Here is a 27,085-nt window from a genome sequence, read left to right on the forward strand (position 1 = left end):
TGCGGGTGATGGAGGGCGACTGGGGGTGACTGAAGGAGGAGTGGGGGTGATGGAGGGCGACTGGGGGTGACTGAAGGAGGAGTGGGGGTGACTGAAGGAGGAGTGGGGGTGATGGAGGGCGACTGGGGGTGACTGAAGGGGGACTGGGGGTGATGGAGGGCGACTGGGGGTGATGGAGGGCGACTGGGGGTGATGGAGGGGGACTGGGGGTGATGGAGGGGGACTGGGGGTGATGGAGGGCGACTGGGGGTGATGGAGGGCGACTGGGGGTGACGGAGGGCGACTGGGGGTGACGGAGGGCGACTGGGGGTGACTGAAGGGGGACTGGGGGTGATGGAGGGCGACTGGGGGTGATGGAGGGCGACTGGGGGTGATGGAGGGCGACTGGGGCAGCTGGGAATGATTGGGAAAGGAGTACACATAGCCCTCGTCCCCTCACCCCGGCCACACATGCAGGTCCCGGTCTCTGCAGGAGGCTGCAGGGACTGTAGTGGTGATAGCGTCGCTGCCATTACTGGAGCTGTACAGCGGGATCAGGGGTGAAGATCCTGCTGTACAGCTCCAGTAATGGCAGCGACGCTATCACCACTACAGTCCCTGCAGCCTCCTGCAGAGACCGGGACCTGCATGTGTGGCCGGTAGGGGAACGGAACGCTATGTGTACAGCTGGGGAAGGTCGGTCGCGGCTCTGGGGGACTGCCGACCGACCTGCACCTCGCCGCACTTCCCGCCCGCCCGGCACCTCCACGCAGCGCCGCCCCCTCACTTCCCGCCGGCCGTAACCTGCACCTCATGCCCGGCCGGCACCTCCACGCAGTGCTGCCCGCCCTCCATCTCCCGCCCGGCACCTGCACCTCCCGTCCGCCCGCCCGACTGACTCTCCGCGCTTCTCTGCCCTTCTCTGCCCGCAATGATTTTTTGTGAAAATCGAATTTACGATTTTCACAAAAAATCAAATCCATTCTAACCTTCTGGGCGAATTAATCGAATTAATTCGATTAATCGCCCAGCCCTAATGCATAGTAAATAGAGATGAGTGAACCGGGTTCGGGTTCGAGTCCATCCAAACCCGATCGTTCGGCATTTCTTTAGCGGTGGCTGCTGAACTTGGATAAAGCTCTAAGGTTGTCTGGAAAACATGGATACAGCCAATGACTATATCCATGATTTCCACATAGTCTTAGGGCTTTATCCAAGTTCAGCAGCCACTGCTAATCAAATGCCGAACGTTCAGGTTCTGATGGACTCAAACCCGAGCATGTGTACATAGCCTGATTATGATGTTGGGAGATCCAATACTGTTTAAATGTTTGCGCTGGTACACTGTAGCTGTGTCAGTACACTAGTGTGAACTTTCAAGTAGTATTAGAGCTCCCAACATCATAATTAATAACAATGCGAGGAGCTCCGAGGTCCACTTCTCAGGACACCGTCTGTGCTATGGACAGATTGTGGAGGTTGTGTGAATGCCCCCTTAGAATGTGGGGCTTAAACTGATGATCTTCGTATGATGGTACATGCTATGTCGTGTAATAGATATACCTGAGTAGTTTTTCATGGCACAGTTCATCATATATAACACTTTGTCATTTGTGTTTTTCTTATCACAACGAGCTGTCACAAAGGGAACACTAAAATGACACATTCAGCCCTGACACATTTGTTTATAAGTTATAACCGGAAAAAGTGTTAGATCCTCCAACAAAAAAATAAAATAAAATAAGGTGGATGCCGAGCAATGAATTGTAAGTGAAAAATCTATGGATAATCATAAAACGTTCATTAGACATGGCCAACGAATTGATTTAGGGCATAAAACCGCTTAATACTTCCTTAAAGGGCTTTTACATCTTTAGCTGTGTTTAATTTATTGGCTAGCCTTAACCCCCTGGAACCATTTTAATTTCCCTTTGTGCTTTTCAGACAAGTATTTATATCATGAAGCAAATTTTTTTTTTGTGCTTTTTTTCCCCCTGGAGTTCAAGACATTTTCTGGATTCAGTACAACCTTATTTAGCATCAAGGGTTACGTACCATCCAAAAGCAATAAATATACACAACTTAAGTTAATTCTCAGAAAATGTAATGCATTTAGTAAAAACGGCAGGAAGGCGCAGAGACTGCATTGGGTTCATTCGTAGGCATAAAAGCCCATTTAGTGGCATTCTGCATAGTAGTTGTATAATACATTACTTCATAATGGAGTGACAGCATGTGTGGGGTCAAGAAGTTAGAAAAGTTGTTATGCAACATAAGTACACCTTGTCATGACAACGCTCAATAATTTATGGAAATCTATTCCCAATAGCGAGGCCTTGGGCTCTGCGCCCTCCTCTCCTTGTTATTCTCACTGCATCTCGATTTCTTCAGCAATCTCTATTTTGTCTCGTTTCCTGCTGCGTTAGTTCGATAGTCAACATTCTGTTTGCATTTTAGACTATATGTGAACTGTCTCCGCTACATGTTCACAAATTTCTCCTAATTTTTTTTTTTCAGTTAATTCTTATGAAGTCCCTATTAGTGGGACTTCATAAGAATTATGTGTACACTGCTTTTATAAAGATTATAACCTTTCTTGATGGCCAGTGCCAATAATAGGCAATGTGTTAGGAGCATGAGATGGACTGCACCATCACAACCTGGGCTTTTTCTTAAAGGGGTTATCCAGCGCTACAAAAATATGGCCACTTTTCCCCCTACTGTTGTCTCCAGTTCAGGTGCAGTTTGCAATTAAGCTCCATTTACTTCAATGGAACTGAGTTTCAAAACCCCGCCCAATCTGGAGACAACAGTAGGGGGAAAGTGGCCATGTTTTTGTAGCGCTGGATAACCCCTTTAAGTAGAACGTAGCATTGGACCAATAAATTTATACCTTCTCCTCTGTTTGATCAGCAGGAACCCAGTGGTTCTTACTGTGAAATCTATCTAAAGTAGATGGTAGGTACCATTTATATTACCTGTTTCTGAAAGTCCCAAATCCATTATATACAAAAGTTATATTTACTAATCTCCAACAAAAGTTAAAGGTGATTGCCCCATAAAAAAAAAAAAAAACAGCGGGAATTTGGAAAAAAAAATAATACTTAACTGCCCATGATCCCCCACTGCTTTCAATGGTGCCTGATTCGAGATAAGCGAATCAGGTTCGAGTCGATGTGAACCCGAACGTTCGGTATTTGATTAGAGGGGGCTGCTGACCTTGGATAAAGCTCTAAGGTTGTCTGGAAAACATGGATACAGCCAATGACTATATCCCTGTTTTCCACATAGCCTTAGGGCTTTATCCAAGTTCAGCAGCCACCGCTAATCAAATGCCGAAAGTTCGGGTTCGGATCGACTCGAGCATGCTCGAGGTTTGCTCATCTCTATGCCTGATCCCTACTGCTCCCTACTCCATTAAGGCCCAAACAGAAGAAGACCACATTGGTTGACAACCTCAGAGCACAGTAGTAGGGTAGGTAAATGGAATATTACAAAGCTATAGTACTCCAAAGATCTTGTATGTTCCTCAAAATTCTTTATTATTGGAAAATTGGGTGGTCCAAAGGTATACCCCCATTCTTATTAGAGTTCATTCCGTCTTAAAAGTTTTAACAAATGTAGGGCAGTAGAGGTCATAGGATATAAGTCTCTAAGATTCTCACTCAGATTTTCATGTGCGTAATTCACTAAAAGGAAAGTGAAGGAAAGTACTAGTAGTAGTATCTCATGAGATAATGTCATTAGCTGTTGTTGAGTCAGGAGAAAGAAGATGACACAGCCAGGTGCCACAACAAAACAACACAAGAAGTAGACGAGTAATACTACTACAAGCAGTTTTCTTTACTCACCGTTAAGTGAATTACGTACATGGAATTTTGAATGCTTATCCTCTAATAGTGTTGATTCCATAATTCTTGCCAGGGGCCGCAGTAAATGCTTTTATTAGGATGAAAGACTTAACAGTTGGAAAAAAGGGGGAACTGACTGTCTCCCAATCTACATTGTTAACAAGATGATTCTTTACAGATTATTACTGAAACACACGTCTCCAATTCTCCTTTAGGGAAGCGGAGAGCACTCGAGCAGGAAATTGGTACCTCTTCATCTCTGGGGTGAACCTTACTGCCTGTTCTTTAATTTCTTCTGATCATTTAACTCCTCAGTTTCCAGAGGATGTGGTGAAAGTCCCCTCTGGCACAAGTGCTGCAAATGCTCATTTTTCAGCTGTATAAATCTTTGGATATTGTCTTATCCACTGCTTTGGATAAAAACCTTGCTGATGGCCATTATTCATAAAGCCATTAGTTTGCGTAAAGCCATTAATCACAAATCTTATTACATTCTGGATCTAACTAACATCTTTATAATTGACATATAATGCATGAAACATAGTATCAGCTGCTATGGGTAAAACGTTATGTAAATATTTTTTTCCATCTTTGTTTTTATGACTTTTTGTTTATGAATGATGATGGAAGGTCTTAACGGAAGCAGTAATAAAAAAATTAAAGGAGTAAACCACTTTGGCAAAAATCTTTTACAGGTTGTCCTATTTCTAGAATCACAAGCAGTCAGCCATAGTCCTGGGGTTTGCAAGTGTTCAATTCTCCTGTAGCACCCTTACAGGTGAAATTGAGCGTTACATGGTCCTTACTGAAGTCAACGGATTGTTCATGTAGATCCAGAGCAAGATCTTCCAATGTGATTAATAGGGTTGGGCCTCGTAAACAATTACTGTTGGCTGCACATTGTCATTTAAATAAGGAGATGTGCGGTTAGTGGCCAATGATCTCTCGGCATGGCAGAATGGGCCGAACAGCCAACAAACAAGACTCTGCTTGTTTATACAATGGCCCTGTATAATAGGACCCAAAGGCTGTATTACAAGGCACAATATAATACATTACACACACAGACAGGGAGCAGGGAACAGCGGCAGGGGCCGTGGGAAGCAGAGAGGATGGCCCATTGAAGTCAGCGGCGGTCTACTGTTGCCGCTCCTGACACACGGCAGACTGTCACTGACGTGATCAGAATTTTTTAACATATTGAAAGACTCTTATCAGCCAACATTGTGCATGTTGGCCAATTGTGGTGTTTTAAAATGCGCTATTACACCAAACGATTATCGTCCGGTATTTGGCCAAGTCTTCAGGACAGAACCGGATGAAGGAAAATAATTATGTTATGGTGAATTCTAGTGGTAAAATAAAATTTTCATATGAAAGACATTAACTTCTTTTTTTCATTCTAAACAGCAACCACAACTTGAAAGGAAAGACAGCCAAAACAGTTCCCAGCACAGTGTATCCAGTCATCACAGTGGGCACACTGCCTCACCCCTTCGTAGTGCCCCTACTGTTCCTGACTATCCAACCAGCGAGGCACCATCTGTGGACCAAGGTGACGGCTCAGGACAGAAAAAGCCTGATCCATTTAAAATCTGGGCCCAGTCCAGGAGCATGTATGAAAGCAGACGTGAGTATCTACTATAATCATGCACTACTATATATAGGACTATTGGTATATCTGCACGTACTGTATGTTGACTACTGGTGTGCAATGAATATACATTAGAAAACACATTAAACACAAGCTTAAAAGGGCTGTCTGCTTTGTACACTCCCATTTTTATTAGATTCACCCGCCTAATTTAATTTTCCTGCTGCCATGACCTTAAGTACTTATTAGTAATTTTTACAGGTGGCGGGCATTGCCACCACAGGAGGAATAAAGCATTGGATTCCCATTGAATTCAATGGATGTGTCTGTGTAATTCATTGATGTGGCGGATCCTCCAGAGTGAAACATGACCTAGAATTAGCTTCAGCTGTCATCATCATTTCCTCTGGTGGGCCCTAGATACCCCAGTCTGACACTGACTGGGGCTACCAATATTAAAGAGGTACTCCCACCTTAGACTTTTATAACGTTTATATGGGACCTTAGTGACATTTTTCCATCAACAAATTACAGTATCTCACCTGTTAAGATGGCTACCATGTCCAGATAGAGAGCTGATGGCTCTTTCTATTCTGCTTACTTTTTCTGCCTCTACCTTTTTAATAAGAGCATAGGAGCAGGAAAATGCATGTCTTCATTATCGTTGGGATTAGCCCGGACCCACACTACCTACTGACATCCCATAGAAAGTTTTGTTGCAAAAAACCCCCATTAAAATGTAAATTGCATTGGGTCTCTAATAGAGATGAGCGAACCGGGTTCGGGTCCGAGTCCGTCCGAACCCGAACGATCGGCATTTGATTAGCGGAGGCTGCTGAACTTGGATAAAGCTCTAACGTTGTGTGGAAAACATAGATACAGCCAATGACTATAGCCATGTTTTCCACATAGCCTTAGGGCTTTATCCAACTTCAGCAGACACCGCTAATCAAATGCCGAAAGTTCGGGTTCGGATGGACTCGAGCCTGCTCAAGGTTCACTCATCTCTAGTCTCTAATTGTTTCCTTGAAGTCAGTGTGTAGCTGTAGGGATGAAGAGGTTTTATCATGTCTTACCCATCACTCTTCCACATTTGAAGCTATCTGTATTATAAATGATAGATTGGCTGCTGTTACAGATTCTGCATTATGGCCGAGGAGCTTTGAGTTACCCCCCTGTGAACAGTGTGCAAATTAAAGATGATGAAATAGGCGCAGAACTGGCCATCACACCACAAATAAATCCCATTTTCTTTATCTACAGGCACAAGAGCCTAAACCCATTCAGTAGAATTACAGTTTTACATAAAATCATTGTTATATTATTGTATTATACCAAGGTCTCACAGCATGGTCGGCTTAGGTAGCATGCTGTGTGAATGTAAATTTCCCTGGAAGCAGTTGTTTTTTCCCCCTCAATAAGCAATAAGCAGAGGAATCCCGGAACATCAGACTGATTGATGCAGATTTCTTGCCAATATGACTGCACAGATCAGCATGTATGTAACCTTGGCATAACTGTTAACGGCCTAATATGTTTTTATAGATGGGAAGTAAATGGACCACGTACATTGTCGGGTTTATTCATTGTGTAACCAAGTGCAATATGTGTACTTGTATAAATTCATTGGCTTCTTGGATTTGGCAGGTGCACAGTAGTATGTCCTGCAGCAAAGTGTACATTATACTGTCAGCGACTAGACTATATCAGTGGCAAGATCTAGGCTATACATATGTTACTTAATTTATCTGCAGCTGCCAAATCATATACAATAAAGTGCTGGGAATTACTATCACTACTGATTTATAAGCTGGAAATAAACTGTAAATTACTATATACAATGCCATATGTAGATGATTTGGCATTATTGAAAAATTGTCAAACAATGGAAACCATACTTTAGTGTTTCCAAATGTAAAACAAAACGCATTTAGGGAGAAACAATGCTCAATATCAGGTGCACTGAGCGTTACAGTCACTTCAAGGCGATTGCGTTCCTGTTCTCGGGAATAGTGGGGGTCTGAGTGGTCAACCTATTATGCCGTATCCATAGGATAGGGGATAACGAGCTCAAATAAAACAACCATTTATAGTGTACCTGTCACAAAGTCCAAAACTGGCATGACATGCGATCCATTTGCCGGCAGAAGTTCAAGTATTCATGGAGATGATTACCCTGGGTTGGTAATCTGCACAATCTGGGCTAGATCAAAGTGTTGGTTGTGTGCAGTACTGAACTGGAGTGGTCATCTCTATTAATATCTAATTTTCTGGTGGCAAATGGATAGCACACCACGCTGGGTCCCAACTTTGTTTTAACATTTTATAAAGTCTTTCCTTTTAAAGGGATTGTTTTGCTTGGCCTAAGATTCCCAGTCAATGTTCTAAGACTCCTAGATGAGTCAGTGCAACACTGACTTGAAGGGATGCCACTTTGCCTATGAAGTGTGAGAGCTTTTTGCCTATCCTTTCTTCTCAAAATTCCCATTGTAGCAGGAATGGCATTTAAGTCTCCACATGACTTTATGATTGAGTCTCCTTTAAGGGGTTATCCAGCATTAGAAAAACATGGCCACTTTCTTCCAGAGAGAGCACCACTCTTGTCTCTAGTTTGGGTGGCATTTTGTAATTCACTTTCATTGAAGTGAATGGAGTTTAATTGGAAACCACACATAAACTGGAGACAAGAACTGGATAACCCATTAAAGGAGAAATAGCATCTCTTTGACCCATGTCTATAGCCCTCCCACTAGCCAAGCAACACCCTGCTCTGCACTAAAGAAGGGCTACAACCACCAAACAACTGTATGAAGATGGGAAGTCTTTCCTTTTGGAGAGATTGTTTGCCTTGGCATAGATCCCCAGTCAGTGATATAAGACTCCTAGGTGGAGTGAAACACTGACTTGAAAGGGACACAACTTTGTCTAAGCAGTGTGAGAGCTATTTTGCATCTTCTAACTTCCCACATTTTATAAAATAATAGTATATGCTGTCACTTTACAACTGGTAGGGAACTGAACTCTGTAACTGAGCGTTTCCTGAGAATGAAGGGACCACAGTTCTAATTTTTAGCTCCATGCTTTTCCCTTCACATCAGTATTCATGGCCACGTGTCAGTGCTGGGAACTCCGGCCATTGCAAGTCACATTAATGGAACCACTATACATCCCTGCTCAAAGGTTCTCTACTGGCTGTAAACAGTGTGTGACGGACCTGTTCAGGGCAGTAGGGACTGGGATGTACATACAGTGCACACTGGTCAGTAAATGACTGAAGCTATTGTTATATTAGAATTCACTTCTAATGGGGTTAAAGGAGATTAGAGAGGTTCTGCTTTTATCATTAATATTTAACATGTTTCTTTGTCCATGGGCTGTGTCTGGTATGCTATAGCAGCCTAGCTTCGAGGCTGAGCTGTAATACCAGACAGCCTGTTGATGTTGCTAATTCTGGGGGGGGGGGGGGGGCGAGGGGGGGGGGGAAACAGACCTTGTTTTCTGACCTCATACTTCCCCTTTAACACATTCACTATCACCACACCACTCAGTAGTGCTATGTACAGTACCGTAATGAAATCTCTAGCCAAAGACTCAAAATTCTTTTCACGTTTAGCTGTGTAAACCAATGATTTGTTTCTGTACGACATAAAATCAACGGAAACTTCAGATTGTGCCTTTAAAAAATAGATGTCTTGTAATAGCTGTAGACATGAGGCCTGGTATACAGACCCAAGAGACGTCTAGCCAACCTGCAATCCTATTAGTGGTTGATTGTGGATTGAGCTACAGTTGTCATCAGGTCTCCCAGTCCTGATTGTAAAAGAGAAATATCAAAGTTTTTTTGTAAGTGTAAGGTGACACAAATCGATGCAGGAATACCGTACAACGGATGGCTATTGATATTTTGTTTACTTTTTAAAGGGTATTTAATCTTGATTAAGGTAAATTACCACTCAAGCTAAAGAGCTGGAAAAGCAAGAAAAACTCTACTAATTGTGTTATTGACCGGAAAACATTAAATGAAAATTTTAGCTTTACTTAATATTCAAAGGAGCTTTTGTACCAGTCGTCTTCAAAGTAGGACGATTTAAGGTTTTGAAGTTTTTAATTTTTTTTCCATTGGGGCGGTTTAAAGTTTTGGCACTTTAAAATATATAATTCCCTACTTCACAGCTAATATCCCATGAATACATATTAGTAAAATACCATTTCATTAAGAACTATAATAATCATTTTGGAGTCCTCTACTTTTTCTATTAACAATAGATGAACTTATTGCACTCAGCTCAATTCTGTGTTATTAAAATGCTGTTTATTCTTTACTCGTTGTTCAACCATTAAACTTCTTGCTGTTCCACAATGACTATACGGCTTATGTTTCCACTGTTTTCAGAATCAATAGGCTTATTGGAAACATGTGCAGGTGAAACAGCACTCAGGGCTAGTTGTAAGGGTGTTCAACCTGTGCATTTCCATGTGTCCTGTGTCACTGTAGAAGGGAGCCAGACACATTCCCTAATTTATTTCTGATATTACATAGGCACCTTATGGCCATATTATTTGTAAGCTGATGTATGGTGATTTGTACATTGTGCAATATTTGGGAGCTATGGCATACACAATATAGATTATAGTTTTTAACACCCAAGATTGGCCTTGACTTTGTACCCTTGAGTGTCTAAGGGTCCCCATACATCTTATACTCTCCGCCTCACAATGGGTTCAGTTGTCTGTATTGGGTATATGGCACTGCTCGCTCCCTTTGATGAAGATTAGCTCCCCAGCCCACCTTATTCTAAAGCGAAACACTTCATCAGTGGAGCATGTGACAAACACTTCACATCTTCCTTTACTTACTTATACCAGGGCAGCCATCATTTATTTTAATGCACAGCATGATAAGTGCCCAACACAGATATCTGGCATCCATCCTGATCAATCAGTTTTCCTCCATACAAGCCTCTGGCTTAACCGCAAGTAGTGTCTTCCCCTAATTATATCGATCTTTTTTCAAGGAAAGTCCTTACATTACCTTATCTCACTTAAGGTCACTTAATGGTATTGACTTGTGAAGACCACCACTTTAATCAATAGGAGTGAGGATCCGTTAAGGATCAGAAACAGTTTTCCGGTTAAACTCCGTTGGGCACCAAAATGACATTCAATTGTTGTGGCCTTTTTTATTATTATTCAGATTGCCATATTCAGTTGAAAGGTTGAAAAAGTAAACAGATGAAAACATATTTGGTGGTGGAAACATGTTTCTTGTCTGTTATCAAATTTTGTGCATATAAACCCAAATAATGTGCAAAAAAAGCATAATACAAAGGGCTTATATAATGTCTATATTCATGCTGCTCTTTATGGTAATTATAATAGGCCACATTACAGCTCCTTAGGTGCTATGAGTGGCATAGTATGGATCCTTTATGAGACTCTGTATTTTAACCTTGAGACGATGCTCCTAGATGAGGATGCCATAGCAAGCATAGGTGCTGTATAATGCATTGGTACAATACTGTTATATTAGACCTCTGAGTTCCCTAATACAGTACATAGGCACCAGGTGCAAGAAACTAGCTTGGCAAACAGGGAACAAAATTTGTTTACTATGGCAGAGTTAGGTTCCTTCTACTTGAATTTAAGGCCAGCTGAGTGTTCATTGAGGCTTGTAGGACTCTCTCGGCTTCCCTTCTACACACATGTAGAAGTCATAAAAGAACTGACTGCAGGTGTCCAGCATCTCTAGGGCGTCTCTAGCTCTAAGTCTTCTCTCCATATAAGCTGAAATTTAATGTTATCTGCTGATATTCTGCTATTTTGGGGGGTTCAGATGCCAGAATGAATAGAGAATGCATAAAATAACATTTAATTGTGTCATTAGTTGTGTGTTCTACAAGATGGAACCTTGGGTGGTCTCATCACCCACTGAGTCAACCCTTATTTGCGTCAGTAATATAAGGTGCCAAATACAACATATATATATTTTGTAACATTCCCTATGGACCAGATTACAAGAAGCAGCGAATTCTGCACTTGGCTTATTTTCTTACTTTTTCTTTAATTATAGTGATGTTGCTTAGTTTGTAGCATAACAAAATAGTATCATGGAAGAACTGCTTAATTGGAATTTATAGTTGAAGAATTTATGTGTATGGAATTGGAGGTTTTATTGGATTCAGAGCTGCTGGGTAAGGGTGAGGTCTAAAAAAATGCATTTTCATTCTGGCCAGGTCTAATTTTCTTAGGGAAAAAAAATAATCTACTGTATTTGGCCACTGAATAGAAGTCTGCCTTTTTCCCTTTGTGTTCCACCAGATGATTTATGATATCAGCTAGCATAATTGTTTAGGGATTGTCATCATACAATAGAAGGGATGAGAGGACGCCAGCATGAAAGTTAAAACACACAAAGCTGTTCACTGCTCAAATGGGGAAACACTGTGATTATTTCATAGTGATCAATAAGATCAAATTTCATACTTGGCAGCAACCGAGTCATCAGGCAAATGACTTACCAGGAATACTCTGAAAAGAACTGGTGTTATTAATTGTAGAGCGAAGACATTTCAGGTTCGGTCCCAAATATTCAGTTAGGTTAACGTTTCGGCACATGCAGTGTTAAAGGGCCTTTGGATAGCTGATAAATGGTAGACAGGTAGGGTCTGAGGTAGGGTCTAACTGCTTGGACACCTACCAGTCTCTGGTACAGGAGATCCTGCTCTCTTGTTCTCACATTTGCAAGACTATGGCTACTGAAAGTCCTTCTTGTGGTAGTCTTGCTGCGAGGGTTTCCATTCTGGGAATCTGTAGTGGTCTATATATATAACAGTAATAACTAGTAAGTGCAGCTATAGAGTGTGCAGTAGTTGGGGGCTGCAGGCTTTTACTGTGTTAGTTCTTGAAAAAATTCCCAAATGAAAGGTGTTTATACACGTCAGACAAATCTCGCCAATATCTGCATGCTCTTTGGACGACCTCCCCCAAGTTGTTGGAGGGAAGGATTGAATTTTGGACTTCAACCTACACAATTTTTAGATTCCATCGTAGATATGCTGATGCCAGAGACCTTGGGCCATCTTATCTATCACCACATTATTCTCTTTATAAAGACTATAGTACCAGTGTAAAAGAGGGCCCATATAAGATTAGTTCTACCCAAGAAAGATAACTATATAAAGATCATCAATGTTGGTCCCATCATCTTTGCTTGCCCTTTGCATGTTATGAAACAAAGGATGGAGGAATTATCGCAGTGGTCAAGGAAAGGAAATGATTATATCATTGAGCATTAGACATGTTTTCCCTGGTTTACATTACTCAGTATGTGCATCCGTAGTGCGCCACAATTCACGGAACACTGCATAAAAGATAGTGATTTGTGGCTCAATAGTGGATCCAAAATAGTACCTGCCTCTTTTTTTTTCTCTTGGCCCCGTAGACACACGTACAGACGTGTGAATGGGGCTATTGAAATGCATTGTTTTTATAGTCTGTCCACAATTGTGGACAGCACAATGGATGTGTGAATGAGGCCCATTTTGATCTGTGCAATGAAGCTCTCCCCCTTGCTTCTTGTATATACTCAAAGGAGAAATCTGGTGAATTTTTTTTATTAAAGTATTGTATTGCCTCTCAAAAGTTATACAAATCACCAATATACACTTATTATGGGAAATGCACATAAAGTGCTTTTTTCCCCTGCATTTACTATTGCATCAAGGCCTTACTTCCTGGATAACATTGTGATGTCACGTCCTTACTCCCAGAGCTGTGCGGGCTGTGGCTGCTGGAGAGGATGATGGCAGAAGGATGCTAAGGGTCACAGGGCACTGGAAGGGATACTAAAAAAACTGCATACACCATAATTATGCCACCTTGTCCATATTGGGACAAAAATGCAGAAGGGACTTTACAGGGAACAGTCCACAGCAGCAAATCCAAAAGTGAAAAAATGTTTCAGCAGAAAAGTCCTTTAAAAACACTTACTTTATTGTAGAAAAAAAGTCCATAAAAAAAGCATGTGAACATATACGTACCTGTTCACATGCTGTTTTTATGGAAGTTTTTTCTACAATAAAGTAAGTGTTTTTAAGGACTTTTCTGCTGGAACAATTTTTTACTTTTGCATCCCTCTGCCATCATCCTCTCCAGCAGCTACAGCTCGCACAGCTCTGGGAGTCGGGTCGTGACATCACCATTTTATCCAGAAAGTTAAGCCTTGATGCAGTAGTAAGTGCAGAGAAAAAAAACACATTTCCTGTAATATGTGTATATTGGTGATTTGTATAATCTATAGCTAGAAAAGAAAGAAGAAGAGGAGGCTGGCCATTTAGCCAATAGATTGCATCTTCAACATTAAATCCCAAGATGGAGGTGTGATGATGCAGAAGAACCCCCTCTCTAAACAGTCTTTTGGGGTTTCCTCTTTACGTTCTCATTAATGTTTGGTCAGACTAATCTTTTTGGATTCAAACTCAGTCTGTTGACCATTTCTTCCCAAAACTTATGAAATTTTTAATTAAATTAATTAATTTCTTTCCCTTCTGCTAGTTCCAGATTTTCAAGAGCATGATATCTTTTTATGGAGAAAAGAGACTGGCTTTGGCTTCAGAATTCTTGGAGGAAATGAGCCAGGGGAACCAGTAAGTACTGTAGAATCAGATGATAACCTGAAGTGTACATGTATATAATAGTAAAGCTTTGTAATACTTGCTTATAAAGTAAGGTTAATAATTTAGACCTCCAGCTGTGGATAGTAATGTCACGTAAGATTTGTGTGGAGACATAGAAGACTGCAGCTCTGGAGAAATCATCTGGCAGCATTACTGAACTTCCTGGCACTTTTGCCTCTTTCATATATTTTTGCAGATCTTTATAGACATGAGAGCAAATAAAAACTGATATAATAGCCAAAGTGTCAAGTCAAGACTCTATACATACTGGCATTATAACTCTTTTTTTATTTTTTAATGGCCAAGACAAACCTGTTGGGATTCAATTCAAACAGACCTCATTGACATTTAAAATGTTTGTCAAGGCTATAAAAAAAAAAAAAAAAAGTCCAACCAGCTGAATCTCTGAAAGGTAAAAGAGTACCAAATTGGAGCCAATATTATACACTGTACTCTTAAGGGGCGACAATTCCAGAACTACTGGAAAGAGTAGTACAAATGAAAAAGGAGAAGTTTTAAGATATAAACAGAGCTTTTTCCCCCCACTTCTTGACATGGACATTGAGATCGATCTTGGGATCTCTGTTTAAATAGACTGTTCCATAAATGATTGCACGTTTGCCTACAAGGTGCAGTTGATACATACTTTCCACAATCAAAGGCACTCAAATATAGAGTCAGTAATGTACTGCCTAACAAACTCTCTCTTTTCTTAGATATTCATAGGTCATATTGTGCCTCTGGGATCAGCTGATGCAGATGGCCGACTGAGGTCGGGAGATGAACTCATATGTGTGGATGGAACGGCTGTGGTTGGAAAGTCGCATCAACTTGTAGTTCAGTTAATGCAGCAGGCAGCCAAACAAGGTCACGTCAATTTAACCATTAGGCGCAAAGTAGTATATCCAGGTATGCAGAAAGTTTTTTTTTTTATTTTGTTGTGAAATTAGGAAATGATTTTTACCTCATTATTTAACATGCCTGTTGGTAGCTCCACTAACAGGTGATGTGTACTTGTTGTAGTAATTGAGTTGGTTACAACTGGGTAGTTGTATAATATCATAGAGGGACCAGTTTATGAAGTATGGATATGTTTTGGGAGATCGTCCATGCATGATGGGGAATTCTCCGTTGGGAGTTGTTAATTTAACACAACTTGAGATAGGTCGAAGATCACTATTTTCTTAATATTCTATGTATAAAAGTTTGGCTCTTATCTTTATCAATGGACCATTTACTTTATTCATAACAAATTACCCCTTCTGTTTTACCTTCCAGTCCCTAAAACAGAAAACGATGCCCCTGCTTCACCAGCATCTTCCCACCATAGCAGTAACCAACCTGCCTCTTTAACAGAGGAGAAACGCACACCGCAAGGCAGCCAAAACTCACTAAATACTGTCAGCTCTGGCAGTGGCTCCACCAGTGGAATTGGCAGTGGCGGAGGTGGTGGCGGCAGTGGATTAGTCAGCACAGTGATTCAGCCATATGATGTAGAAATTCGTCGTGGTGAAAACGAAGGCTTTGGATTTGTCATTGTGTCATCTGTCAGCAGGCCAGAAGCTGGAACAACGTTTGGTAAGTGCAGTTATGGTCTTGGGCCTAGTGTTTGAACCACCCTCCACACTCTTTACTCGACCATTGGGTAAATACTCCACCATTTGTTATGTAACAGTGCCACCCGTTATGAAAGAGAATGGGCCCAATCAAAGCTAGAGCCCACTCCACAAGGAGCTATACCTCTATGGTACATACACGTTTAGCCTATAGAGGTTTATATTGTGGATTTTAATCTTAATTTACAGTTTATACTTTCAGAATTTACTTTGCCTCTGGTTTCATTCCATTAAAAAATACAACTGTCACCTGAAGCCCCAGATGACAGTAAAATCTGTAATTATTAGGAAATCTTCAGTGCGATTCTCTGGGTTTATGGCTCAGTCCTAGTGTTTAGGGAGCTGTAAAATCACTTCTATTCTGCATAAGAAGCCGATAGGAGCCTTAATCAACACATTGGCTTCAGTCCTAAATGAAATATATGAAGTTCTTAATGTAACATTTTGTTGGCTTTGACTCAGAACACAAAATCAAAGTGACTTTTTTAATACAGGTATATGGATTATGAATATAAATATCTCACATTTACGAACACACAATTTCCATAAAGCTGTCAAAGTTCCACCTAATATTTAATAATGAAATACATGTATACATATCTACAATTTGAGGAGATTTTGAGTTAAAGTCTACTGATTTGCCGGTACGTTAATATATTTGGATATATAGTGAGCGTAGACTAGATGGACCAGGTGGTCTTCTATGTTTTTATGTTAGAAGAAGCCAGTGAAAGGCTGCTACAAGCAATGCAAATTCCCTTGTAACTAGTCAACTAGTCATGCCAGAATGATCAGTCGACCCCTGAATGGTGGTATATAGTTATTTTGTTTAGAACACAGATTACATACTGGCACAAACCCACCTCCAATTCCCTAGAACACTAAACTGCTCCTTCTACAGATAGCTTGTGAGGGGCTGGTGTGGAGAAAACAAATTCCTTGCGGTATCCTGTATTAATAGTAGCTTATAGTTTTCTATGGAACATTAATATGGAGTCCTCGTTTGTCATCTGACTAGAAATGATCAAGACTTGAGCATGCTTGAGTCTGATTGTTTGACATTTGGTGGCTGAAGAAGTAGGGTGCGGCTCTAGAAAGTTCTGAAAACAAGGATACAGCCATAGGACTCGGGCATGCTTGAGTTGCGCTCATCTGACATCATGACAGCCATCTTTACAGACTATCTCAGTACATCATAAATGTTTTTGATCATTGTAGGCTGCATTCTGATGTATTGCCACAAAATGTCTGTCTGTGCAATGTATTGCAAGTATTGGTTGTATGCTTATTTCATCTTTGTGTGGCTACCACCTATCCTAAATGAGAACTAACACAGAAACGTAGACCTAGATTTCGTCTCGCTTTCGGTCTATGCATTTATATTTGTGCACAATCCGCTTTCTTCACCTTTCCTTTCGTCTTGCACGGTGTCTCTATGTGAGGTGTCTGTTGGCTTTTGCTTGATGTACTTCTCTCAGCGATAAAAGAAACAATTTCCGCCTGCTTAATGGTGCCGAGCTGAGTGTCCAAGGTGGTGGGGGCGGAGAAGGGGAATGCTTTATTTTACATTCATTCAAGATTATCATTCACATCTAACAGTGAACAGAACATTGGCAAGTACAAGTAGGCCATATATCCTGTGGTATTGTGGCCGATGTAGAAGCATATTAACAAACCCTAGTAATAATCCCTTAAAGTGGTTGAAAGCATTAAGTATGAAAGTTAACAATTCTATTAGGTCCTTGTATTTTTTCTGTGTACGGCAAATGGTATTCTGATTATATCTCAGGCTTTCAATGTATGAAAAAATGTATTTTCATACATTTGTGTTTGCTTATTTTTCTCTGTGTAGGTTGGTTTGATGATCTTATATACTTCAGAGTACAATGGTGAATAATGCAATGGAACCATACTCTTGCTCCTTACACTAGCAGCATCCAATTCTAAGCTGTATTAAGAGTTGATAAGAATTAATTTAGAATTTTTTTAATTTAATCCTGGAGAATTTATTGGTTAGGCTCTTGATAGACCTTGAGTTGGTCCCCATGCCTGGGGACTCTTTGATGGATATTTCCAACCAGTAGCTATGTCAAATTTTATTTTTTATTTTTTTATGACTGGATCCTGCTCAATGAAGTATGCAAACTGAGATGGAAACCACCCAAACAGAGACACGAATGTCAGCCTCTGTTGGGTCTTAAAGGTCTTTGGATATATTGGCTGTATATTGTACAAGTGTGTTATGAAAAGAGCTGTAGATTCAGTTGCTTTGGGGCTGCTGACTTCAGTGGTGAGATTGGCAGATGGGGTCATACATTACTAATTTCAGCTGACATTCAAGGACACAAAAAAGTCAAGCATCATACTGTAGATCTTTTCTTTTTGGGAGAAAGGAAGAAGCGATCAGATAGCATTTTAAATTGATGACCTGCTAGAATGGTCAGAATTGTCGATTTTGACCAGCTTGCATCTTAGGTGTATGGTCTACTGTAGGTGAAATGTTTTTATGTTTTTTGCTTGAGACAAAGTTATCTTTAAGACTAGACTAGTTCTATTAAAGTTATCTTTATGGTTCTTGAAACATTTTCTTTAAGGTAGACATCAGGGAGTAAAATGTATACCCATGGTACAAGGAGCAATCTGTTAGATAATATCCTATAGCAACTACCAGCTCGTTCCAAAGGGTACTCTGGCCGGGACCACTTTTATGACAATGTCCATGGAGGAGTTGAGTGCTGCCGCCTGCATACCGCCACTCTGGTCCCTGGCTTCTTCCTGGTCTTGATATGGGACTTTAGATGTGACTTGGAAGGACCACTCAGCCGTTCAGCATCAGAGGCAGGACACCTCTTCAGCTGCTGGATGACTGAGCAGGCCTGCCATGTCACATCTAAAGTCTCTACTTTAGTCCAGGAATCAACTGGACATCGGGGGACAAGAGTGGTGGAATGCAGTGCAGTGCTGGAGTCTGGGGTAGGTGGATGTTATTGCTTTCACCCTCCCCTGGCATTGCCAAAGAAGGAGTTAAAGCCAGAGTACCCCTTTAAAAAACTCACTGCAGTAATACTGAAAAATACTGATAGTGTATCCGCTTCTCTAGCCTACACACATACATTTGCTGTAAAGAGCATTTATCGAATATGCAGGAACCGGCCGCCTTGCCATGTTGCCCTGAATATGCCACTCACAGGTTGTCTTGCCAATGTTCTTGTTCACATGAGCAGCAGAGCTCATCTAATAACGTTTGCTTAATGCATTATTAACCCTCAACCTTCTGTTTCCTTTCTTTCTCAATCCTCCTCTTCTCTACCCTTTGATGTCTTTGTCACTTTAACAAAAATTGTGACATAAAAAGCTGGAAATGCATGTGTGGCCATGCCTCATAAAATAGGTCGGATAATAGAAGGAAGCCCAGCTGACCGATGTGGCAAGCTCAAGGTTGGAGACCGGATACTTGCCGTAAATGGATGTTCCATCACCAACAAGTCGCATTCGGACATTGTGAACTTAATCAAAGAAGCTGGAAACACTGTAACACTACGCATCATTCCTGGGGATGGTAATATATTCTTCTATTCATATTTATTGCTTTTTAGTGCTCTTAATTTTCATTCTATTCATTCATCTATGTCATAAAAAAGATAAACATGTGATGTAGCCTTATATCGTAGGTGCTCAGAGAGAAAAATTAGATGCATGCTACTTGTCCATCCCTATATAAGGTTCATGTGGTATAAAGGTGCTCACCTTGTTTCTCTTAGGGCCCTATTACACGACTATCGGCCTTACTTGACCACTTACTGGCTGCTCAGGCTGATAATCGTTTAGAGTACTAGCACATGTTGAAAGTCCATGATAAGCCAACATGCACAATGTCAGCTGATCATGGTCTTTCATCATATTAAAAGATAATGATTTTTGCAGTGACTGTCTGCTGCCCGTCGGTCTGTGCGATAGGAGTGGTGGCCGCTGCTGACTTCAATGGGCTGCCCGAACAATCTAATGGTCTTATGGGTGGCCCTTCCTGCTCCACTCTGCTTGCTGTCTGTGCATGTAATGCAGTGATGGGGAACCTTTTGCCCTCCAGCTGTTGCAAAACTACAATACCCATCATGCCTGGACAGCCAAAGCTTCGCTTTGCTGTCCAGGCATGATGGAAATTGTAGTTTTGCAACAGCTGGAGGGCCGAAGGTTCCCCATCCCTGGTGTAATAGGACAGGTAGCTAGGGGGAAGTGAGCGTTGAGCTGACAGGTTGCTGCTCTCACCCGTTACATCGGGCCATGTAATACGGCTTGTACACTGTTTGAAGAGTTGTATGAGTACACATTTCTTAAGGGTTCCTTCACACATGACGGATCCGCAGCGGATTTCTCGCTGCGAATTCACAGCGAGATCCGCTGCGGATCCCTGCCCTGTAAAGTCTATGGGCAGACATACTCGCAGCGGGATGGACATCTCACTGCCAGTATGTTGGAAGACTGCCCCGTTAACCCCAAGCCATAGCTTATACATTACCTGCTCCGCGATCCGGCTTGCTTTAGGGGTTCCTAGGTGCACGTTCTGCTCCGCCAATCAGTGCACTGCCCCGATGCAGCACACTGATTGGCTGAGCGGGACGTTCACCCAGAACCCCCGAAGCAAGCCAGATCGCAGAGCAGATATGTATAAGCTCCGGCCAGCCAGGGGTTAACAGGGCGGTCTCCCTCCTGCTGCCAGTATGTCTCCCCATAGACTTTACAGAGTGGGGATCCACAGCGGATCTCACTGTGAATTTGCAGCAGGAAATCAGCTGCGGATCTGTCATGTGTGAAGGCACCCTAAGGGTAGCTTCACACGTACCGTAGCTCAGCGGATTTTCTACTGCTGATCCGCAGCAGATTTGACTAAATGAATGAACACAGCATCAAATATGCACCATCAAATCTGCTGCGAGACCACAGCAGATTTGACTGTGTGGATTGAAAAGGAACCAATCAGCCTAATAGGGCTTATATGGTTTCCTGAACCACTGTATACAGCTCCTGCAGCAGCTGCGGCACATACCGGCCGCGGCTGCAGCAGGAGCTGTATAACCGAGAAAAAGCAGTTTAAAGCGACTTTGTACCCACAATCTGACCCCCCAAACCACTTGTACCTTCGGATAGCTGCTTTTAATGCAAGATCTGTCCTGGGGTCCGTTTGGCAGGTGATGCAGTTATTGTCCTAAAAATTTACTTTTAAACTGGCAGCCCCGTGCCCTACGGGAATGGCTTGGATTGTGTATGCATTAGGCTGGCACAACCTCTTTCCTCCTCCCCGCCTTCCTCATCATTAGGAATGCTCCAGGCAGTTTGTCTCCTATTCCTCACCTGTTTAGCCCTGCACATGGGCTGGATCGTTAAGGACCTGTGCAATGTTCAGCATGGAGAAAATGTTCCAGTGGCATTCCTAATGATGAGGAGGGATGGAGAGGTGGTGCAAAGTTAGGGCACAGAGGCTCTCGTAGGGCACGGGGTTGTAAGTTGTTGTTTTTTGGACAATAACTGCATCACCCTCCAAATGGACCGCAGGACAGATCTTGGATTAAAAGCAGCTATCCGAAGGTACAAGTGGTTTGAGGGGTCAGATTGTGGGTACAGAGTCACTTTAATCCCCCAGGCGAGTGACAGGTAGAGGCGGGGATGTAGTAATCTGGGCGGCTCCCCGCCTGTAGCTAGTCACTGCTCTATGCCTGTGAGTGCGCTCGGAGGGGATGCATGTCTGGGACCGGAGCCGAGAGCCATGCAGCCGCGTCGCCGAGCAGGTAATGTATGCTCTCGGCGGCGGGCTGCGGGGATGCGTGCGGTGGGGGCTTAACTCCCATACTCACAGCGGGATATGAATCCTGCTGAGAGTATGTGTTCTCATAGGGATGAATGGCACTGGATCCGCAGCGGATTTAGCTATATTTAGATAAAAATTAATGGGGTGATTCAGAATATTCCTTCTCCAAAAAGTTGAATTCTTAAAATGGCTAGATTTTAGCAAATCTCGCAACAATTGATTTGGATCTGATTCGGCAAACCCGTCATATTGCTTGGGTGCCCTGTTTTTCCAGATGTTGCCCATGCAAAGTATGTACATGAACAGCAGGAGTCCCTGCTCCAACAAAGTGCAATGAGCATCCAAATAGGTGCAGAGTACATAAAGTGAATGGAAGCTAAAAAAAAAAAAATAAAAATAAAAAATACAGTACTCTGTTTACAGGAGCGGGCAAGATACAAATCTGAAACGAATCACAAAAAGTTCAGATTTTAATGAAACTTTTATTTATAACTGATATTTGGACTGGATCGCATTTGTGCTAAATCGATTTGCTCTTAATTGATTTTTCTCTAACTATAACCATACAAGCTTTACTGGGTCTAATATTACCCAGGGCCTATATGCTCCACCCTAATCATTAGAAAAAAAAATATATTTTTATAAAATAGTCTTTTTGGAATATATTTAGCACTCCTCTCTATACTACAGGACACATGAATATCTGATTTCATGATCCTGGTAGAGAGAATTACATTTAATATCATTAGATTCTGTTATTACTGGGCCATGTAAAAAGTAGCACCAGAGAGATTTTCGGAGTCGGGGTTGGAGAGGAGAGCGCTTCCCTCAGACATGCAGCTCTCATAGAACTGTTCATTAGAGCATCCATAATCAGGGTTAATAGTTAATTAGCTGTGATATTACTTTTAATATTAGACACAAGTGTCAATTCTGAAGTAGATGATGGTGAAAGGACCGTATTACCATTCATTTACTGCAGCTGGGATGAAATCTAGGCCAAATTATATTATTTGTGCAGTGCAATTATTAAGTAACCTTCACCAGTTCCTAGCAACACGCTATGTTCAGACTTGTTCGGCAAATCCATTTGAAGAGCTTTTCATTTCAATGTTGTTTTTTTTTGCATTTTTCTTTATATCTGGAAGAAATATTTTTCTCCTGTTCATTATTTTTTTTAAAGTCTATAGAAGCCGGTATGCCTCTGCAGAATTCTGCAGCTGAAATGGAGTTAGCTGAAAGTTCATGGCTGCTCAAATATTAGTTCTAAGGTGTCACGGATAATGTTCTATACAGAGAAGTTGCCATAGAGAAGACTATTGATGAACATGCGAAAGTGGACTGGTTGTTACTTTGTATTGTTTGTTTGGATAGTTAAAATTGTCATACGGGAATGGGGGAAAAAAAACTTTCAGAAAGGGCTGTGTTTGGTATTGCAGCTCAGCAAGATTCCCTTGAATGTGGTTGAGCTGTATTAGCAGACAAAGTCCATAGACAAGAGTAGTGATGTTTATTTAAAGCTAAAAGTGGGAAAAACTACCAAAAAGGGGCTTGTACCTGAAGAGTATGGCCCCTTATACAATCACATTTTAGTAGAAGACCTAAATTAAGCAGTTTTTTTTCCACTGCAGAGACCCTTAAAGTATCATTTCTGACTAGTGTAATGTTACTGATTGTTCCAGGTCCCACTCCCATCCCGGTTGTATCTTGAGATCAAATCAGAATTGAGACTCTGATCAGAAAATGAAGTAGGATATATCCAAAAGCATCCAAAGTAGATAGACATCTTCAAGTCTTTATTTGGCTCACAAGTAAAAATACAATGTTTCGACTTTCATTGAGTCAACGGCTCAAGTTGACAACGGCTCATTCACAGTCAAAACGTCATATTTTTACTTGTGAGCCAAATTAAAACTTGAAAATTTCTATTTACTTTGCTTGCTGTTGGATTCATCTTACTTCAGGTTGCGCACCCACTTGCCAAAATAGCTGCCAGATATTACCAATATTGTGAAAGAGAGATCTATCAATCAGTCAGTGCCAGTGGAGCAGGCAGAAGCCACCAGGACCACCCCAATGAGTTGTGGTTCAGGCAGCATTAAAGTGATGACAGGTTCTCTTCAAAAAATTAACTGAGAGTGGCAGTGAATGTTTTATGAATCCACAGTGCCACCACAGGTACTATTGAGCATTACATGATGACCATTAAAATAATTGTGCCATCTGTTTTAATGAATTCGCCTGCTGGGTGCTTCAGACAGAAAGATACGCCTTATACTCTGTCTTTTTCGACTTCCCTACATTAAATGAAATTGCTGAAATAGTGGATGTGGAATTTTTTTTCTTCTAAACAAACAACACCTTTAAATTCTGAAACCATGTCCACCCTGTTATAATAGGTTACTTTGTAATATTTACCTAAAGCAAATGTACCATTTTGCCTAAAGAATTTAATTTTTTATATAACCTGCTTAGCCCCGGCATGTAGATCTTGATGGTGCTGTCCATTTTCCAAAACTACCTTGTTCCCACATTGCACCGATTGCACCCAACGCCCCCAGTTCATCAATATCCCCTCCCCTCGGTGACATGACCAGACTTAAATCTAAATGAGGCGCGTCACCCGTGAGAGCAGATATTGGTAGACTGAGGGTGCTAGGCCCGTCTCCAGTGCACCCAGCAGGCCTAATTGCAGATGAAGAAACCGGCATAGATGGTAGGAACCAGGCAATGTATTGAAAATAAACCATGCCATTGGAATATACGCACCAGCACCCACCAGGCTATATAAAAAAGGCAAAGTGGTACATTCACTTTAAGGGGGTTGTTTTAAGAAGACAGCTCTCCATACAGCAGATTGTCTCTATGCTGTTCCTGTCTCCCAAATGGGTTGCCTCTGATTGGATAGACCTTTTTAAATAAATATTTTAACAATTATTTATTTATTTTTTTAAATAATCCTATTGCTGTCTCAGTGAAAATAGGAACACCAGACACCGGTCATATCACAGTATCATTGCTCTTTGTATCGGTATTTCTCATCTGTAATAAAAAGATGTAATGTAAGAGTTATAAGAAGAAGATGTTTTTGTGAGGAGCAGCTCCTATTTTTTATGAAGCGGTTACTCTGTAATGCTTTAAATATGATACAGTTGATGGTTCTGTGTAATGACCCTCATCTTGTTTAATAGATAAAATACCTCTAGGCCTTTTCTCGGCTTATCATGCAAATGACAAAATATGTCTAATGCACTATGCTTTTTTGTACGTTTCTGCTACTAAATTGTTGATGCGTGTGTTAAAAAGTCTGCAGAAAATATCAAAAGCATAATATAAAAAGCTTCAGTGGATTCTGAAAATTTACTATGTATGGTAAAGCGGTTCCTATACTATTAATAACAGTATATTTTAGAATATAACAAATGCTGAACACATAGGGGTGGCGATTTAAGAAAACTGGCATTTCACATGCCGATTTTACATAAGGAATCCCCTTTATGTACCAGTTGCGTGCCTTTTTTTAATATATTTGGTGATTGACTATCTCTGCTTCATCAGATTTAAATCTATGCCACCATAAATTTCAGATATGAATTACACCAGGTTCTGGAGTAAATTATAGTGAATCTGCTGGGCCATGAAAGGCCACACCCCCTCTCACTAAGCCCCACCCACTTTTATACAACATTGAAAGTTGATGAGGCTTGTGCAAAACTTTGTAATCTACTTTTCTACCATACAAAAGTCACAGAGTATGTTGAATTCCTCCAAAATATATCACTGCAAATACCACATATGACCCATGGAGAATTTTTAAAAATATAAATATATACCTGCGCAACAACCACTTTTGTAAGCAAGAGCCTGATAGCAAATCCAACTGGTAAAACCTTGATGATCGCTATTATCGTCAGGGAAAAGTGGCCTACACATGTCTTAGCAGCGGCCACTGCTGGAGGAATGTGGTATTCCATGGCACCCATTCAAATGAATAAGTGTTCCAAAGGGCAGTGGCCCTTAGTTCGAGATAATACATGGAGATTCACAGCCGAGATGATCCTGATGAGACTCCCCCTTTTAATATTAAAGCTAATACAGTGAATATTAAATAACAGGACATAATAGCTTACAGGTACACTTCAACACGGGTAATTATTGTGTTACAACATTAGATTAAATGCAAACAACTCTCACAACAAGGCACATTTTCTCCTTTGCGCGGCTGCTTTCATTAAAGCAAAAGATTCATTTGTTTACCGAGATTTCCACTTTTCCAGATAACTAATAGGCGCATTATGCAAAGTAAACGGCATAATTACTGCAGTTACTGAACGTTATTAAATAGATCCGTGGAAAGTCCCTGCCTGGTTTATGTTGACTCTGAAAAAAAATCTTTAATTCTTGCAGAATCTTCTAACGCTTCATTATTGACCAACGCCGAAAAGATCGCCACAATTACGACCACGCACACGCCTCAGACAATAGCCCAGGAAACAAAGTAAGATTTCATCAAAGGGATGTCCTTAGCAGATCTTCATGTACTTATGTGTTGCTTGGTTACATTTTCTTTTCTCTTCTTTATTTTAAATCTAGGAACAACGCAAAACCAAAGCAAGAGCCACAGTTTGAATTTAAAACTCCACCCGCTACACAGGTAAAGAAAAATAATTGAATTTCTAAAAACATTTGCCTTGACATGAAAACGCTGTGTTTTATTTTGAAACAGTAGCTATGGTTTCAGAGCCTATTTTATGTTAGATTGTATTTTTTGTAAAGAGTTATAAAAAATAAGATTAATTGGATTTTTTTTTTTAATAATAAACTTTCCCGGCCGAAGAGGAGCCGACTAATTCATCTGTTGCATTTGATATAGGTCATAATGTCTTTTGTTTGCAATATTGTTTTAGGGTTGGCATGCCGTGAAAGGGAATGCAGCGTCTCTACTGATAAATTGTATTATACGAACTGGAGAGAATGGAATGGCTGCACATCCCATCTATGGCTGATACTAATGCCGCTAGGCCTATATTAAAAATCAACACCAGAGTGTCTGTATATAAATGTATCAAGCCATATTGCCCCGTGTACCACTGCGCAGGTCCTCTGGTCCACACCGTGTCGGTCAGCGACTGTTAACCCCGCAAAGCGTGCACGTGCAGGGAAGGGAGGCCATGGAATAGCCCTGCAACCCCAATGTCACAGGACCAGACCCAAAAAGCCCCACCAAAACCCGGCCAGCACCACCGGCGGGGAAGGCTGCCCCCAAACGACACAAGCATGGATATGGTATTGCACTTACTATTGCTGCTCTCACAGAATGGGGAAGACATAAGGTCCGGACATGTGAGCACAGGCATATCCTGCTAATTTTGGTCATGTGGGTCTTATAAAGGAGTGTGAGCTGTTCAGAGAGGGAGAACTGTGAAACACGAACTGGAGAGAATGGAACGGCTTCACATCCCATCATGGTGGTGGTCGCTGACTGGCACAGTGTGGACTTAGTGTAGGGACCCATATGTATCAGATACCTGCACGTGGTACATGGGGCAGTGTGGCTTGATCAATTC

The 27,085-nt window shown here is 41.4% G+C and overlaps 1 protein-coding gene across 7 annotated transcripts in view; it reads left to right on the forward strand.

Moving 5' to 3' along the window:
- The window catches only part of MAGI1 (membrane associated guanylate kinase, WW and PDZ domain containing 1), a 432,174-nt gene that overhangs the window by 391,087 nt on the left and 14,002 nt on the right, over positions 1 to 27,085 (forward strand). For 4 of the 7 annotated variants that reach the window (XM_069966917.1, XM_069966919.1, XM_069966918.1 and 1 more), the window contains 7 exons: positions 5,241 to 5,460; positions 13,978 to 14,069; positions 14,816 to 15,008; positions 15,378 to 15,677; positions 19,071 to 19,274; positions 25,926 to 26,016; positions 26,112 to 26,172. In XM_069966917.1, the coding sequence (XP_069823018.1) occupies positions 5,241 to 5,460; positions 13,978 to 14,069; positions 14,816 to 15,008; positions 15,378 to 15,677; positions 19,071 to 19,274; positions 25,926 to 26,016; positions 26,112 to 26,172 (1,161 nt within the window). The remainder of the gene's footprint in view (positions 1 to 5,240; positions 5,461 to 13,977; positions 14,070 to 14,815; positions 15,009 to 15,377; positions 15,678 to 19,070; positions 19,275 to 25,925; positions 26,017 to 26,111; positions 26,173 to 27,085) is intronic. The other 3 variants (XM_069966921.1, XM_069966924.1, XM_069966920.1) reach the window with 2 other exon arrangements.

Source organism: Dendropsophus ebraccatus, chromosome 4, assembly GCF_027789765.1.
Source record: "Dendropsophus ebraccatus isolate aDenEbr1 chromosome 4, aDenEbr1.pat, whole genome shotgun sequence".
Lineage (NCBI taxonomy): Eukaryota > Metazoa > Chordata > Amphibia > Anura > Hylidae > Dendropsophus > Dendropsophus ebraccatus.